Here is a 17,113-nt window from a genome sequence, read left to right as displayed (position 1 = left end):
TTATATTTTTTAATTAAAAATATTGATTTCTTAACATTCTCTTATTGTATATTTGATGGAATAAAGTGAATTAATATTATACCTCACTCCATAAAGTTTGGAATATACATGTGGTGATTATCTATATAAAAATGTGTTCATTTGAAAATATAACTAAGATATAAATATATATTATGTTGAAACAATTTAATTAAACATATTAAGTTATGTAATGATTTAATACAGTCGAAGCATATCTTAATCTTTTAAACATCTACACAAATTTATTTGATTTAATTCGTTTGAACTAGTCAAATGTGGTCAAAACTTGTATGATTAAAATATCAAAAAAAGTGTAGTCGACTTAATTAAATTGAGATCTATCCGGCTCAAACACCAAAATAAGTCTGGTAAACTCAAATTAAGACCTTATTCGGACAATGGGCCGAACTGATTTTTAATTATTATTTTCATATTAAAACATCCTCGTAAGTAATAAGTAATCACTATTATATACAATGGTAAATTTGGTTTGGTCGAGTAATTAACTCACTCGTCCATTTAAATAAATGTTGGGGGTTCGAATTTCGTTTTGTGCATGCAGTAACTCATTAGCCAGCAGCAGATTCTTAAATAGAGCTCAAATTCGTGACGAATTAGTCCTTAACCTGTCGGATTGGGAGATATCGTAGAAAACCATATATATATATATATACACAATGGTAAACTTCCATATTTTCGTGCACCGTGCATATATATTCACATGTGCTAAATAAATTGCCTATAAGGCGAATTACATAGCTCTTATGAACTTTCAACTTTGAACCTTTCGGTACTTATCTAATCTTTGGTTTGCTTTTTTCCATTTATAGTAGCGCTCTATATATATGTTGCTTGCTAGTAATATTGGTGAGGTTGACTAAAATATTAGCATAAAGTCATAAACTAGAGATGGAACAATTCGAATTCTATCATATTCTATAACGGAAAATCAAAATCATGTCAAAATAAGAAAAGACAGAAACGTCCACGGATCTAGAACAACGGCGGCGTATTGTGGTGCCTTAAAAGTTATTGACCCTTGTTCAACATAGCGACGGAGCTTCAAGTTAATTAATACGTAATCTGCAGTTTTCTTTTTATTATTAAAAGTATAATAATTTAACAAGCATGCTAACTCTAATTAATATTATTAGCGATGACCGATATAAGAAATAACAATAGTATATATATATATATATCTCAAATGCTATAATCTTTTTATATTCACATAGAAATTCGGGTTCGAGTTTCACGCCTAACTTTAAACAAAAATTGTATACATTCACTATTTTCTATTAATAAAGTGAAAAAATAATTCCCTTTCATGTCTACTTATGCATATTTTCTAATAAATTAAAAAACAATATTATATGATCAGTAAATATTGTTATTTTTTACTAACATTTGACCAATAATAATTTATATTCATATTTACAGAAATTGTTTATACATAAAATATATAATTTGCACAATTGCACTTATATTTACTAAAATTTTATACACATAAAATCAATACAGTCTGCACTCATATTTTTAAGAGATTGAACATATGAATTAGTAAAATTTATTTATTAAAAATAATTTAGTATTTGTAATGATCAAATGACAGTAAAAAATACTAAAAATTTTTAGTCCCTAAGAATTTCTCTAAATTAAATAATATGTAAATACTTCTATAACCATTCATTTGGTAAAAATATTTTTCTCAACATGACTTTTGTTTAAAATAAAAAAAAAGACTATCGTATAGAGCTTGATTAATTAATAACCTAACTAACAATTGTTAATGAGATTCAAAGCATTATTCATGCACGGTTCTTCCACAACATCATTTGTAAAGTCTGTTCACACCTCAACAAAAAAACAAGAGAAGAAGAAGAAGTAGTAGTAGTAGTAGGGTATGCAATGTTGAATAGAAATTAGGATAACTATCTTTCTAGCTTTGATTTTGTTTGGTCTCGTCTTCACAATGAAAAAGTGGGATCCAGCAAGACCAACATGGCAACATATAACAACGGGGGCATTTTTGTAATTGTACCACTTCAAAGTTCAAACCATACCTTAGCTTCTTTTACACCATGGACCAAATTACACCGTTTTGTTTATTTATTTGTTTATTTTTGTGTGTGTATATATGTTTCTCCATTTCATTAAATTGAATGAGGCATAATGAAAACAGGGTGGGAATTCAAGAAGCGAAAAAAAGGATGGAGAAGAATTGAATTTTTTTTTTTTGGTCAAATAGAATTGAATTTGAAAAAAGACCCGAGAAAGTAGCAATGGACCTAGATGGGACATAATTTTATGATCGCTTACCATTTAGGTTTGGGTTTTAAAAAATGGGAAATGTTTGGTAATCAAAGAAAATCAGCCAAAAATAATCATAACTTGTCTTATTTAGTATTTATTAATTGTTGCAATAATTAATTAATGCTAAATAAAGTAAGTTCTGGCTGTTTTTTATCTACCTAGCATTACTTACTATTTTAGGAATATATCAAAAATTGATCGTTAAATTAGTTATTGCCAAAATTAATTATTTATATTAAATATATTAAATTTAAAATGTATGAAATAATATATATATTAGTTGATTAAAATTAAATTTTAGAATGCAAATAGCAATTTATAATTAGTTTAATTTAAGAACTTACCTCGTTACCTGGCATCTTCTCTTCTATCTTGTCTCTAGTTGTTTATTATTAATTTTGTGCCGCCCAAATTGATCACAACCGCTAATCAATAACAAAAACTAGAAAGATCTGGTATCTTTATAAAAAGAAACTATTAAAAAAAAGGTTAAAGCACATTACTTTTGAAATGGGATACTATAATGTACACGGTTGATGGATTTTATTTTATGTTTTGGTACTTGATAATAATAAAAAATCCAAATTCAAAATAAGGAATCGCCTACTTATAATCTTACCAAAAGTTGCCAGCAATTAAGGGAGAAAAACTCCCCACAACATCAGCCACCATGTGTGAAAAAAAATCCAGCATAAAGAAAAAGATTCAGGTCAAAAACTAAATAGTGTGGAAAGAAACCAACTTGAGTTGGTCGAGTAGTCAACTCACTCGTCCGTTTAAGCAAGTGTCAGAGGTTTGAATCCCGCTTTTATAGATAATATATTTTAAAATACTATTAACGAAGTGGTCGATTTTTCGTATTAACGAAGTGGTCGATTTTATACCGATAGAGAATATATTTTAAAATACTATTAACGAAGTGGTCGATTTTTCGTATTAACGAAATGGTCGATTTTTCGTATCATAAAATTCATGAATAATAGGATCTGTGTCAAATTTTTCAGCAATTTTCTTTTTAATATAATTAAAAGACAATTAACAAAAAATTCTTCTTTTATTTTGTTTCTGAGTTATTCTTCACAACATTCATAGTTGAAAAAGATCTTTCAGTTGTAGTAGTTGAAACATAGAGAATTAATACCAAATGAATCAAGAAAGATGCTCACAAAAAGGAAAAAAAAATCCACTTTATGAGATTTGAAAAAATTTATTTAATTTAAAAATATTAGTAATAATATCTTTTTAGATTTTTTTAATATTGTTGCTTACTTTTTAGATATTAGAAATCATTAATATTTAATTTAGATTAAATTTTCATTTATATTAAACTAAATACTAAATAAATTTTAAAAAAATTAAATCATACTTAATAACTTATTATTATTAATCTTTTTTTAAAAAAGTTGGGGCCCGAGGCCTCCACTCGCCCCCTATGTCCATCCCTGGCAGCAACTCATTGGCTAGCGGCAGACTCTTAAATAGAGCTCCGATCCGCGACAAATTAGTTTTTGGCCTGTCGGATTGGGAATACCGTAGACAAAAAAAAAATAGTGTTAAAAGGGCTTAGTTGCTTTGTTATTGACTTATTGTTGTTTTTTTTTTCTCTTTTTTTTTTTGGCACTAGTCACCATTTACCAAACTTAGTTACAATAATTTAATAGAATATTAATAAATCACTAATGTATTTATTAGATACAAAATAATATGATTTATTTAGTAGAATCACAGAATCAGTTAATCCACACATAAAGTTTAATTTGAATCTGAAACCGCCATAAATTATAATAAAAGAATATTTGTGAGTTGTGAATTATATATATATGTATTAAGAAAACACCAAATCTGGTTGGCCAAAATTATGAAGAAAAATTGTCTTCTAAAAATGAATATCATTTTAAAATCTCAAAAAGTCATGTTGCCATCATAATTCTTTCTTTTTCTCTACACACGGAGATTAAACTTTAATTAAAAAGTTTTAATTAGAGAACAGCATATCTTAAATGAGCTATTAAATTAAAGCATATGTTAAGATGATATAAAATATAGTGAGAGATAAAAAGTCATCACAAGCGGACAAAGGACTTGTACGAAATTTTCCAATTTTTTAAGGTTTGTTTGTAAGTTTGTAATAAGTAGTTGAAGCCAGTGAATAAGGAAAGACACAAAAAGAAAGAGAGAGAGAGATTGGTCATAGAAATTGCAGCCACACCCATCATTTTTTTTCTTGGATTCAGATTTTTGGAGCTCCAAAAATCTTGCTCTCTCTTTCACTTCCTTCTTCTCTTAATCAGTTAATCCCAAAACAACACAACTGAGACTGCACTTTGCACCGTACAGTTTCTTCTCTCTTGTGTTTCTATTGTCTCTGCAGATCTTTGCTGAAGACTCCAACTGTTTTAACCTTATTCTTCTGTGGAGAACAGGTAGGCCTGTGTGCTTTCTTCTTCTTATTCTTCTTGTTATTGTACTGATGTTATTCTTTTGTATTGTTCATGGTTCATTTTTGGGGTTGTAGTATATAAGTACTTGATTATTGTAGTAATAGGTTTTGTTCTGTCTCTTTGACTAAAAAAGGTAACTTTTTGGGGTTTATGCAGGAAAAAGGAGGTTTTTCTTCATACCCATGTGCAAGATTTGTTTTTTGAGCTTTATTGATTGGTCCTGATAAGGTTCTGCTGCTAATTCGTTGTTCTGTGTGGTGTATATTGTGAGCTACTACTATTGAAGCTGTGTGGTGAAAGGATTTTACAGAAGGAAGTGGTATTGTATTTAGGGTTCAATCAATCTTGTTTCCTTTTTTGTTTGGAGTTTTTTCTTTTGGTTCCTTATGGCTGTTGAGGAATCTGAGCCTGTGATTCCTGAACTAGAAAGAGAAGAGAATTTGATAGCTGCAGCAAGACATATTGTGAAGGCATTAGGATCAAACAAGAACCTTACCACTGATGCCAAGAAGATTCTGGCTGATCTTGGCTCCAAGTTGTCATCCATGAGCATTCCTAGTGAGATGGAGGAGGGGAAGGAAGGGGAGGAGGATGAGGAGGAAGAGGAAGAGGAGGAGGAAGGTGGTGTGAATGCTACTGAGGATCGGATCAATGTGATTCAGGAGAAAATCATGAGATGGGAGGAAGATCAGTCAATGATTTGGGATTTAGGGCCCGAAGAAGCATCTGATTATTTGAATGCGGCTAACGAAGCTCGCCGTTTGATTGAGAAGTTGGAGAGTTTCAATTTGAGTAAAGATGACCAAGAGTATAAGCTTTTGCAGAGGGCTTATAGTGTTCTTCAAACAGCTATGGCACGCCTCGAGGAAGAGTTCAGGAACTTGCTTATCCAGAACAGGCAACCTTTTGAACCTGAATATGTGTCTTTTCGATCGAGCGAAGAAGATCCTGTTGATGAGAACTCTATCGTCTCCTTGGGTGATGAATCGGTTGAGGAATCACTTCAAAGAGATAGTGTCAGCAGAGCTGCAGAGGAGCATATAATTGATTTAGTCCATCCGGGTGTGATCCCGGATCTCAGGTGCATTGCAAATCTATTGTTTGCTTCTAATTATGTCCAAGAATGTTCTCATGCTTATACAATTGTCAGAAGGGATGCTTTAGATGAGTGCCTCTTCATTCTTGAAATGGAAAGGTTAAGTATTGAAGATGTCTTGAAGATGGAATGGGGTACTTTGAATTCAAAAATCAAGAGATGGATTTGGGCTTTGAAAATCTTTGTTAGGGTGTATCTTGCAAGTGAGAGGTGGCTCAGCGACCAGATTTTCGGCGAAGGTGAACCTGTTAGCATTGCTTGTTTTGTTGATGCATCCAAGGCTTCAATACTGCAGCTTCTGAATTTTGGTGAAGCCATGTCTATTGGTCCTCATAAACCTGAGAAACTGTTTCGCATTCTCGACATGTATGAGGTTCTGGCAGACCTTATGCCAGACCTGGATTCTTTGTACTTAGATGATGTTGGCTCTTCTGTTAGAATTGAATGCCATGAGGTCTTGAAGAGACTTGGTGATTGCGTGAGGGTGACATTTATCGAATTTGAAAATGCCATCGCAGCAAATGCATCTACAAATCCTTTCATAGGTGGTGGAATACATCCTTTGACAAGATATGTCATGAATTATCTGAGGACTCTCACTGATTACAGTGAATCACTTAATCTGCTTCTGAAGGATCGAGACGAAGAGGATGCCATTTCCCTGTCACCTGATATGAGTCCAGGTACAGAAGAAGATAGCAAAAGCCCAGGGTCTCCGAGTGGAGTCTCCTCAATGACCCTCCACTTCCGATCGGTTGCATCGGTCTTGGAAAGTAACCTTGAGGAGAAGTCCTTGTTGTATAAAGAGGTTCCATTGCAGCATTTGTTCTTAATGAACAACCTACATTACATGGCTGAAAAAGTTAAGGGGTCTGAACTTCGGCTCATATATGGAGACGAATGGATTCGAAAGCGCAACTGGAAGTTTCAGCAGCATGCAATGAAATATGAGAGAGCTAGTTGGAGTTCCATTCTCAACTTGCTTAAGGATGAGGGGATCCATGTTCCTGGGACAACCTCCATCTCAAAAACTCTTCTTAGGGAGAGGCTGAGGAGCTTCTACCTCGGCTTTGAGGATGTTTACAGGATCCAAACAGCTTGGCTTATCCCGGATGTTCAGCTTCGCGAGGATTTGCGAATTTCGATATCACTCAAGGTAATCCAAGCTTATAGGACATTTTTTGGAAGGCATAATTGTCACCTAAATGACAAATACATCAAATACAATGCTGATGATTTAGAAAATTACCTTCTGGATTTCTTTGAGGGATCTCAAAAATGTTTGCAAAATCCACATAGGAGGTGATATAAGATAGCCCTTAGAATAATCCTGTTCTCTAACAGAGGCTTGTATGTATTCACAAACAGGTTAGGGTCTCCATGCCTAAACCTTTTTGTTCCAATTAGTGTGCATTGTATGTATTCAATCAATATGATTGGAAAAGTTTGAGTTATGCTTCTTTCTGGCATTGTATTCTTTAGATTAATCAGATTTGATTGAAATAGAAGTAATAACATATTTTATGTATTTTTTCATCTTTCAAAGTGTCCTATATTCAAATTCTTTTGTACTTTTTTTCATTTTTTGTTACATAAAAAAAATTCACTCAAGATAATGAATTGTTCAAATACATCAATTTTCAGTGCATCACTTTATCCAAGTTGAGAGTTAGTTTAAACTGGAACTAGTGCAGGTTTTGGATTTCAAGCTTAAGACCATAAACAAAAGTCAGCAATTGACTCCAATGAATGGTCCTCAAAGAAATCTATACAAGTCAAAATCTAGAAATATTGTTTAAAAGGTGAAATGCTTTTTTTTTAATAACAAAAGAAGATATTTTTACTTTGACTTGTAATAGATGAAATTGTCTGGAAATGAAAGATTTTGAAGTCAACTTAAGATTTTTCATGTCAGATACATTCACCAAGCGGCCTGCTGAAAAGTTATTAGTTACAATGAATTGGGATAGATTTCTGACTACTCACACGAAGATGTTAGTTAAGATATTAACACTTATAATTTTTAAATAATTTAGTCAAATATATTAAATTATGGCTAAAAATTTGTATTATGAAAGATAAATGTATGCTATTCAATTCTGTTGGTGTGTGTACGTGTTTTATTTTGATACGAGAATCGGACCTACCGATTACTTTGTAACTTGATTTTTAAAATTTTTTAATTTGTTATGATTTTTTTAAAAAAAAAATACAAATCGGAGGGTCCGACTTTTTGTTCTTTATAAATCAGATGGTCCTATTTTTATTCCCAAATAAATCAGAGGGTCCGATTTCCACATTTTAAATAAAAAAATTCCACATTTGAGAATAACACCCTTATTATCCATAATTCTAAAAAATACCATTTTTACCCCAATATCAAAAATAATTTGCGTCAAATCATCTAGAGTTTTAGCTATTATCTTTATATACAACCGTATTTACATGAGTTTAATTTTAATACATTGACAATATAATTATATCTGTTTTTTTTTTACTTTTTATACTATTAATATAAAAGATAATTATTTTTATTGATATATCATTACGTAATTAAATATTCTGTCAGTATACAGAAGTTGTGAGTCGACACAATATTTATGCACAATAATTAACAATGAATCAGTGAATCTTCATTCCTTTATTTTAATTCTGACAGCAAATTATAATGAAGGACCTTTACTAGTCCTTCCAACTTTAAAGAGTGTAGTGCTGTCAAGTGAAAGGGACACTTACTTGAGCCACTTGGAGTCTCAATTGAAATTTGAAGGTCCTTCCTTAGAAAGAACTTGTCCAATTGTCAGCATTGGTGGTCAATATTTTTAATGTGGAATTGAATTTGGACCTAACACTTTTTGGTGCCATGTGAGTTATGCAGATAAGATGACCAATCCCTTAGCCCCACCAACCAATCAACCCCCTAATAAACGGAGAAAATGAATAAAATTGATACCATTTCATGGTTATGATGCATAAGACATTTGCTTAAATTACAACTATTCTTTTGTTATTTTAATTGTATGTTCCATAGGATTTGTGCTAAGTGGTGATGTTGATATGATGTAGACAATAAATAATGGTACATAATGTTTGAAATTGTGAACAACCACCCTCTTTTTTTCTCTTAGTGATTCAATAAATGCTTCCTAGTTTCTACTGTTTGGAGTTCATACTTTGATGTAACTAATTAACCGTTTCTTCGGTTTGTAGTTTGCATAGTTGGAAAAAAAAATCAAATTAGTCTCTAAAAAGATTATTCTTTCTTTAAATTAGTACTTAAATTTTTTTTTTAATAAAATTTGTTCTTAAAAATTTTAAGTTAATCACATAGCTTTTTTATCACTTCCGTTGTTAATGGGATTAGAATTTGCTGATATGGTACGTTATGTGATACCACAACACACACCTAGTAGTTATAATTAGTGGCTATTATGGTAAATTTATGAAATTAGATCAAATCAACTCCAAATTGAAGAATTTCAATTCCTCAATATCCCTTTCCATTAGGTTTTGATTTGATCAAATTTTATAAATTTATTATGTTAACAACCAATTAGGACTCTTAGATGTGTATTGTGGGTGTCACTTAACGTGTCACATTAGCAAATTCTGACACTATTAGCAAAGAAAGTGACAGAAGGATCAACGTAACTAAAAATTTTTTAAAAATGAATTTAATTGAAAAATTTTCAAAAATCAATTTAGAAAATAAGTGATCTTTTAAGTACTAATTTAACCATTTATTCTAAAAAAACAGGTAATTGGCATAAGCTTAGGATAACAAATAAAAAAAAAATCATGCTCTGTTAATGAATAACATTAGTCATAAAGTAATGTACACAATAACACAAGCCTCTAATAAAGAAAAATATGAAGTTTGTACTTGTTGGGAGGTCTCCATTATAAAAGTTATTAATATTTGTTGCAGTATTTAACTATCAATGACTATCATTAACATTTGTCATATTGGCATTTTTTAATACTATTTAAAAAGTTATTTAATAGAATCATTTGATTCTAACTCTTAATACAAATAATAGAATCGTATTATTAGTTATTTATGTAATGGTTTCTTGTATTGTAAACCATGCAAAAGAATTCAGAAAACAAAATAAATTAGTACTAAATCCCCATAAGACAGGTTTTTCATAATGAATCTCCTAAGCAGAAAAGGAAAAACATAATCCTAACAGAAAAAATGGGAAGGAAAACTCAAATTGCTTGGTCCCTCAATAGTGATGTGATTGAATCAAACAAACTAAAACTTTAACAGAAAAAGACTTGAAGTAAATGACTAGAAACAGAAAGTTCCACAAATCAATTAAATATTCTTGTTAGTGTGTAAAGGCCTATCATGGCTTGAAACAGTCAAATAATATGGTAGATCTTCATTGGGTAACATGTTTTTACAATAAATATGAGAAATGTTACATAACTGATATTTTTTTCTATATATTTACTAGGGCTGGCAATGGGTAGGGTAGGGTAGGTTTGGACCATACCCTAACCCTACCCGCAGGTTGAGAATCTCTCAATTCTAACTCTACTTGCACCCTAAAATTCTAAACTCTACCCTACCCTATCCGCAGAAATATCAAAATTTTTTAAAGTAAATATAAAATTCAATCATTTCGAATTTTATACATATTAATAACATAAAAAATAAAAAACTAATGCTCTAAATTACTAAATTAACTAACTAGTTTTAGTGGTTGTTCATTTATTGTAAATCATTACATAAGCGAGGTTGTTACCTTAAACCCGTACCCTACCTTACCCGCAGAGGGTCGGGTAGCCTACCCTACCCGAACGGGTTGGGTACCCGCGGGTAGAGTATAAATTGCCAACCCTAATATTTACATTGTATTTGAGTTAATATTAATTAATTTTTTTAACTAAAATTAATTCTATCAATTTAGACGAAAGTTTCTAAAAGTAATAATGTGTCATGAACAAAAAAAGTGTTTATCAACCATGACCTATAGGTTTTCTCATTAATGGAGTTGTTAATGGTCAATCACATATATATGGTGGACATTTCATTAATATCAAATGGTTTGAGTCTCAATCAATTAACCTAAACTTTATTTGAACAACTTGATCAATCCCATCCAATGATTGTAGTCATGGACTTAGTCAAGAAAACTTCAACATCTTCAAAATTATTGTCTCCACTAACAAATCATGGATTCATATAAACTTGTACATTTCAAAACAGTACATCCGTCCCTTTTTCAGAAGCAATGCATGCACATATCTTAAACAAGTTGCTTGACTTGTGGAAGCAGGTTAATAATATATATATACTTGCACAAATCACAGTAATATAAAACTCAACTCAATGTTGATCCCTTTTTCTTTATTGTTTGTTTAAAATGGAGAGAGAGAAGGATAGCTCTTTGAAAGTCATGTCTTTTTTATTAAATTATCAGAGGAGATTAGACTTAATGAACACATCCACCAAGTTAATATATAGTTTTTAAAATTAGATCCACTAATTTAGCTAAAAATTCACTCAATATTCCATACAACTATATAAAAATTGTCGTGTACTCGTGTTTATTAATCCAGTTTTTTTTTTTTTTGTCACATTGACAAAAGGAGTATGATACCTATGATTAAACAAACAAATGAAATCAAGTTAAACTTTAAATTGGTTTTTGAAATTGGCTGCTTGTATGGTTTTTGAGATTCTAATTACACCATAAAAATCATTAAAATTAAAAAAATTGTATCATATTAGTCATTCACTTCCTCTTTATCGAATTATTCCGAGAATGAATTTTCTTAATTTTTCTCTCAATTATTTGGTAAAGTGTAATCTCTCACTATTTAATATTTTCTCTTGATTCTACTTAAAGAATATAAGGTGAAAATATTTGAGAGCATGTGTTTTAAAAGTATGTGATTTTTTCTGGTTTAATTATGATATAAAGTTGATGTTGATTGTTCTTATTTTCTGATTAAAGAATATAAGGTGAAAATATTTTCTCTCAAATACATTTGTTGAGTTTAGCAAACAAATAATAATATTTTGGTGATAACAAATATATATAGTGTAATTTGGGTTGATAATCCAAGGTTTTTTTTTTTCTTTTTGGTTGGTGGATTGGACAACCCCCAATTTTAGGTACCCTAAGGTAGCGTTTGTTTGCGAGACAGAGACTAAAAGACAGAGACAGAGAGACAGAGACTAAGAGACAGAGACAGAAATAAGTATTAGTATTGTGTTTGGTGTGAAAGTGTACAAGACTAATTTATGTCTCAGTATCCTGTTTGGTACGAAATAAAAATTGGAGACGAAATATTTAAAATTACTAAAATGCCCTTAATTTAAATTAAGAACCCTAACCCCAAACACAATTTCATTTTCATCAGCATCCAACCCTAACCCCTTTTTTCCTCTTCTCTACCGTTTCTCCTCTCCTCTGCCGTGAACTCCTGGAGCCTGACCCGCTGCAGGTAGCACCTCCAATGGTGGAAACCACGGCGGCGCCTCTCTAGTTCTCCTTGGTTCATCTTCGTGGCCCCAGTTGCAACCCTCGGATTGTGACGCTGCTGGTGTATCCACGCCGGTGGGTCTGCGTCACCACTGTCTCAGAGCTCTGCGTCTAGTCTCCATTGTTTCTCTGTCAACGGAGCTGGTATGTTCTTTGAATTTAAGTTATTTGCATGTTAATTCTGTGAAGTTCAGGAGGGATTTTTGATTCCCCATTTTCTGATTTGTGAAACCCTCACCTTCTGATTTGTCGGCATGTTGATGAGAACGTTTAAATCCCTCGTTGGATGAATTGACATTTGCCCTGATTTGCTTAAAATTGATGATTTGTGCTTCAAATGTTGAAGATTTCTGAAGTTGTTATATCCGAGTTCCTATTTGCCCTCATTTGCAGATTTATGAATTCTGTGTCATCCTTTTTAAAGATTTGGGAATGTGTGATTGCTGATTGTTGATTCCATTGTTTGTGTAGCATAAATTTTTTTCAGCTTACTTGTGCTTGTTAATTGCCGATTTGTAAATCTGTGATTGTTATTTTTAAAAATTTATTTTTGACGATTACTGTATAGAAAATCAAAAAAGATGATTTGAGAGCTATTTATCATAATTATGTTCCTGTTGTGACCCTTTTTTGTTATCGAAATTAGTACTCACTGTTGTATGGAAATTTATTGGAAAAGCTAGAGGCACCAATATTTGATTTTAAATACAAAAGATTAGACATTAGTTAGTTTGTTTATTAATTGTATTTTGCCTGAATTAGTAGTTAGTGAAGTTTGTTATTTCCTTTTTGACTTCTCAATCTGATTTTCACAATTGTTTATTGAATTTTTGCTGTCAAGAGTTGCAGATTCTAATACACTAGTGTTTTTATGTTAATGGTTACCACCTAGTGTGTTTCTCCCTTGTTTTGGAGGCACAGTTTATCTATCCACAGAGCATTAGTACAATTCACAAAGTCTATGTACTGCTCTTATTGTAACAAACACTATTTTTCATTAAATGAATTGACAAGCATTCAGTCTTGATCATATTTCCTTCCTCTTCATCCTCAAAACTGTTCCTGATAGCTATTTACTATCAAATAATTGGTTCTATTAAACACACGTGTTGTTTTATTGTTTATTAACAAGCATGGTTTGAAAAGTTGCTACTAGTACTGACATTATGTACATTATAAAAGCATGGACTTTAGCATTATTTGTTAATTAGGCTTGTAATTCTTTGTTGGTTTTGTTGCATTTTTTGTGCTTCTTAATATTTTAGTTTTTATGTTTTTGTATTAATTTACCATTTGGGCTTTCTGTTCTCCGTTAGCGGTTCTGGGAGTAATTGAAGGGTGGATGTAGGCAGAAGTGGTCTTTCCCGTTCTTGCAAATTGCAATAAGATATATTGAATTGGAAAATTTGTTTTGATTAGATTCGTTGGTGCATTTTATTTCGATTAGTTGATCCATTCTTGTGTTGTGTTAGTATTTGTTGTTAACATGCTAAATGATTTTTGCTGAATGTTTAAGGTATAGCCTGGTTAACAATGACTTTCACAAGAAGAAGAGCCACAAGTGGTTTGTATGGCAGCGGCAACATAACGGGAGAAAGAAATAGAAAAATTGCTAAGGCAGAATGGTGCGACTATGAGTGGCATTAGAAGTTAGAACACAAGAAGAAAGAAGAAAAAATGGGTCTAATAGTGCAATGAGAAAAAAGAGGGGGGGGGGGGGCTTGCAATGTGGCTGAGAGTGAGAGTGAGTGGCACAGTTTGCAAAGAGGCACCAACTCAGAACAAGTGTGACATATTGTCTCATGTGCTGCATTTGTTGATGTTTTGAAAGTGGATAAATTTTTATGTAATAAGGTTAACAAGAAACTATCATTCTATGTAAATAAATTATTATTTATCTTATGTTACCACTACTTCTTCTTGAATAACAGAGATGATGATATTCTCATCTTAAACCAATATTTAAAGAGTTAATGAGAAATAAGTTTTTTTCTTCCATAAAGAATTGAAAAGGCTTGTTCTTGGTGTTGTGATCCTGTAATTGAGACACATGATATGAATGTTAAATAAGAAGAACTGCATTACTGAGAACCACAAATTATAAGAATGGGACAGTTGTTGACCAAAAACTAAGATAATTATCATTAACATGATCATGACTATAAATATTGTACTTAGTAAACAATTCCTGCTCAAACCACCAAAACAAAGGACACACTACAATACCAATAAAACTGTACAAAGAACCTAAACCTATTCTAAACAGAGCAAAATAGTAAGGTGTTTCCAAAATAAGGTGAGTTTGCATACCAAATATAAGTTTGTACCTTATATCATCTTAAACATAACCATCTCCCAAAGACCTAAAACCCTACAGTGAAAAATTTAATAATCTAGCCCAAACCTAATACCCTAAACCAACAGTGAACTTCATATAATAGAGCGAACAAGGCCAATCATCTGTGAATCTGACAAGCCCCAGAAGTGTGCATACACGTTAGGACTTTCAGCAAACTTCAAAATCGCCCTCACCACCTCGTCATCACCGAACCCAAGCTGTGTGAGCTTCTCGCCAACCTTCCACTTCTCGTTCACACCAACAATGGCATCAGCTATCAGTTGGGCATTCTTCCTTTGGTCAGCTGAAGATTGCTGAATATGGTCGGCCATCCTCTCCAGTACGTCAAGTTGTTTTCTCTTCCTCCCATATCGCCTTGTGCTTCCTGCACTCGCACCTACTTCAGATTGTGATGCTTGTCCTTGCATTGTTGGCCCTCCGCCGTTATCTGGATATGGAGACATATCAGACTCATCAAATCCAACTGCAGTGTCTTCTGTCTCTTCGTTAACCTGTTCCTCCGCATCAAAACCACTAACTGCTGCTGCTCCTGTGGCTCTATCCTTGCCAAATATACCCTCCAGCCGGTGAAAAAGAGGAAATGGCTTGCCAGGACTGTAGAACTTAGTCGGATGTGCCTGTGAAAAAATAAACCGCATTTAACAAATTTGTTATGAAATTAATATCCAAAAGACATGAAATACATGAATAGCTAAGGCTTGTATATATTATAGAGCATGTTCCATTGCTTAGTGTGAAAGCAAGAAGAGAAGGAGGCTGCTCTTGCCAACACCAGAGTCATCCATGAATAACACCTAATACAAGTAATCAAAGCTACTATTCCCTGCCTTTGAGGCTGAACCCATTTCTCTCTTATCTTTTTTTACCCTTTCCAAATTCAATTAAAAAAACTCCAAAAAAAAAGCATGCAAGTAGACTCTTTCAAAAAGTGAGGAGAGTGAATCATAGTGAGGACAATTCTGCCTGTGAACAAGTGTCCAAATAAATAGTGAAACAATAAATTACCAACAAACTTATTCAAGTCATAGACTGCATCAAATTTTAACTACTATATGAGTACATTATGCAAAAGTGAAATAATTCTGCCTATGTTGTCACGCAAATTCATTCCTCGGTTAATTCAATTCATTGACTCCAAATTTTATTGTAATTAGAGTTTGTGAAATTGTATTACTCACACTACAAATATAAAAGACAGATATTCCCATCAAATATATATTGAAGTTCAATATCAGACTAACACATGTTTGAACACACTCAAACTGAATGGTGGAAATCACAAATGATGTATTATCAATGTTAACAAAATAAGCCAAGTCTAAAGTTCTTTATATCAGAAGAATACTAGCATAAAGCTTGATCATAAATTGAATTATTACAGAATTATTTAACTAGACTTGTTCAAGAAGGACAAAGTGGCTCAGACTAAATAAAGATATGAATGACACTCACCTTCAACCATGCATCAAGGACATCTTTGCTGTCAACCTCCACACATTGTTTGTCATGGTTCCAGCCGAATCCGCTACAAGCAAGCATGTCAGCGGCGTACTGATACTTCTCCTTCAGGCGCTTGTGTTTATTCTTGCAGTGCTTCGCGGTCAGTGTACAACCGGGGAAGGCCTCCAGCATCTTCAGAGCCAGTTTTTCGAATGTTCCGGGTTTAAACTGCCCACAATCAGCCCTCTGACCATCTACGACAAACTCCTCCATGAAGCCAACAAAAGCGTTAGTCTCTTCATCACTCCAAATACGCTTGTTCTCCATATTCACCTACCAAAATTATCATAATCCAAACTGTGCATAAATTATCTAAATTAAAATAACTTCACATGAAAGAGGTAGTTGCCATTACGAATGAAACAGCAAAAAATTACACAAATATTAAAAATTCCAAAACAGGTCATTGCCAAAAATAACAAAATAGTAAAAATACCAAAACAGGTAGTTGCCATTACATATGATAATAAAACAGCAAGCAGTATCACAAACAAGAAGTTGCCATTACAAATGAATATGAGCTATTACTATATTTCCCGTCTAAAGAAGTCATACAAATTAAAATGTGGCCATTACAACAATACTCAATCCCTTACAGGGTTTGTTTTACACTACTCTTACTACTCCATACGACTTGCACACCACTCTTCATACATCTCAGTTGCTATGTTGTCACGCCAGTTAGTCCACTCAATCGTGTTTTCAACCACATCAATCATTCCATCCTGTTCTTCGTCTCCATCAGGCATAAATTCATCCAATATGCTACCTTCCTCCTCCGGATCCATCTCCATACTCTTTCGAATGAAATTTTGCAGCAAACAACAGGCAATAATTATCTGAGATTGTGTCTTTAGAGGGTAAAAGCTAGGGCTTCTTAAGATGG

At 32.5% G+C, this 17,113-nt stretch overlaps 1 protein-coding gene and 1 long non-coding RNA gene across 2 annotated transcripts; both read left to right on the top strand.

Moving 5' to 3' along the window:
- Positions 1 to 4,189: 4,189 nt before the first annotated feature.
- Positions 4,190 to 7,404, top strand: LOC112744574 (exocyst complex component EXO70E2). The gene is made up of 2 exons (XM_025794243.3): positions 4,190 to 4,754; positions 4,929 to 7,404. Exon 2 carries the CDS (start codon positions 5,159 to 5,161, stop codon positions 7,172 to 7,174), a length of 2,016 nt encoding a protein of 671 aa, XP_025650028.1. The 5' UTR covers positions 4,190 to 4,754; positions 4,929 to 5,158; the 3' UTR covers positions 7,175 to 7,404.
- A 4,804-nt stretch (positions 7,405 to 12,208) lies between these two features.
- On the top strand, positions 12,209 to 14,275 carry LOC112744573 (uncharacterized). The gene is made up of 2 exons (XR_003172839.3): positions 12,209 to 12,512; positions 13,885 to 14,275. It is a non-coding gene; the product is annotated as an uncharacterized lncRNA (long non-coding RNA).
- The last annotated feature ends 2,838 nt before the right edge of the window (positions 14,276 to 17,113 follow it).

Source organism: Arachis hypogaea, chromosome 14, assembly GCF_003086295.3.
Source record: "Arachis hypogaea cultivar Tifrunner chromosome 14, arahy.Tifrunner.gnm2.J5K5, whole genome shotgun sequence".
Lineage (NCBI taxonomy): Eukaryota > Viridiplantae > Streptophyta > Magnoliopsida > Fabales > Fabaceae > Arachis > Arachis hypogaea.
The sequence above is the reverse complement of the archived record's forward strand: the minus strand, read 5'-3'. Positions and strand labels throughout refer to the sequence as shown.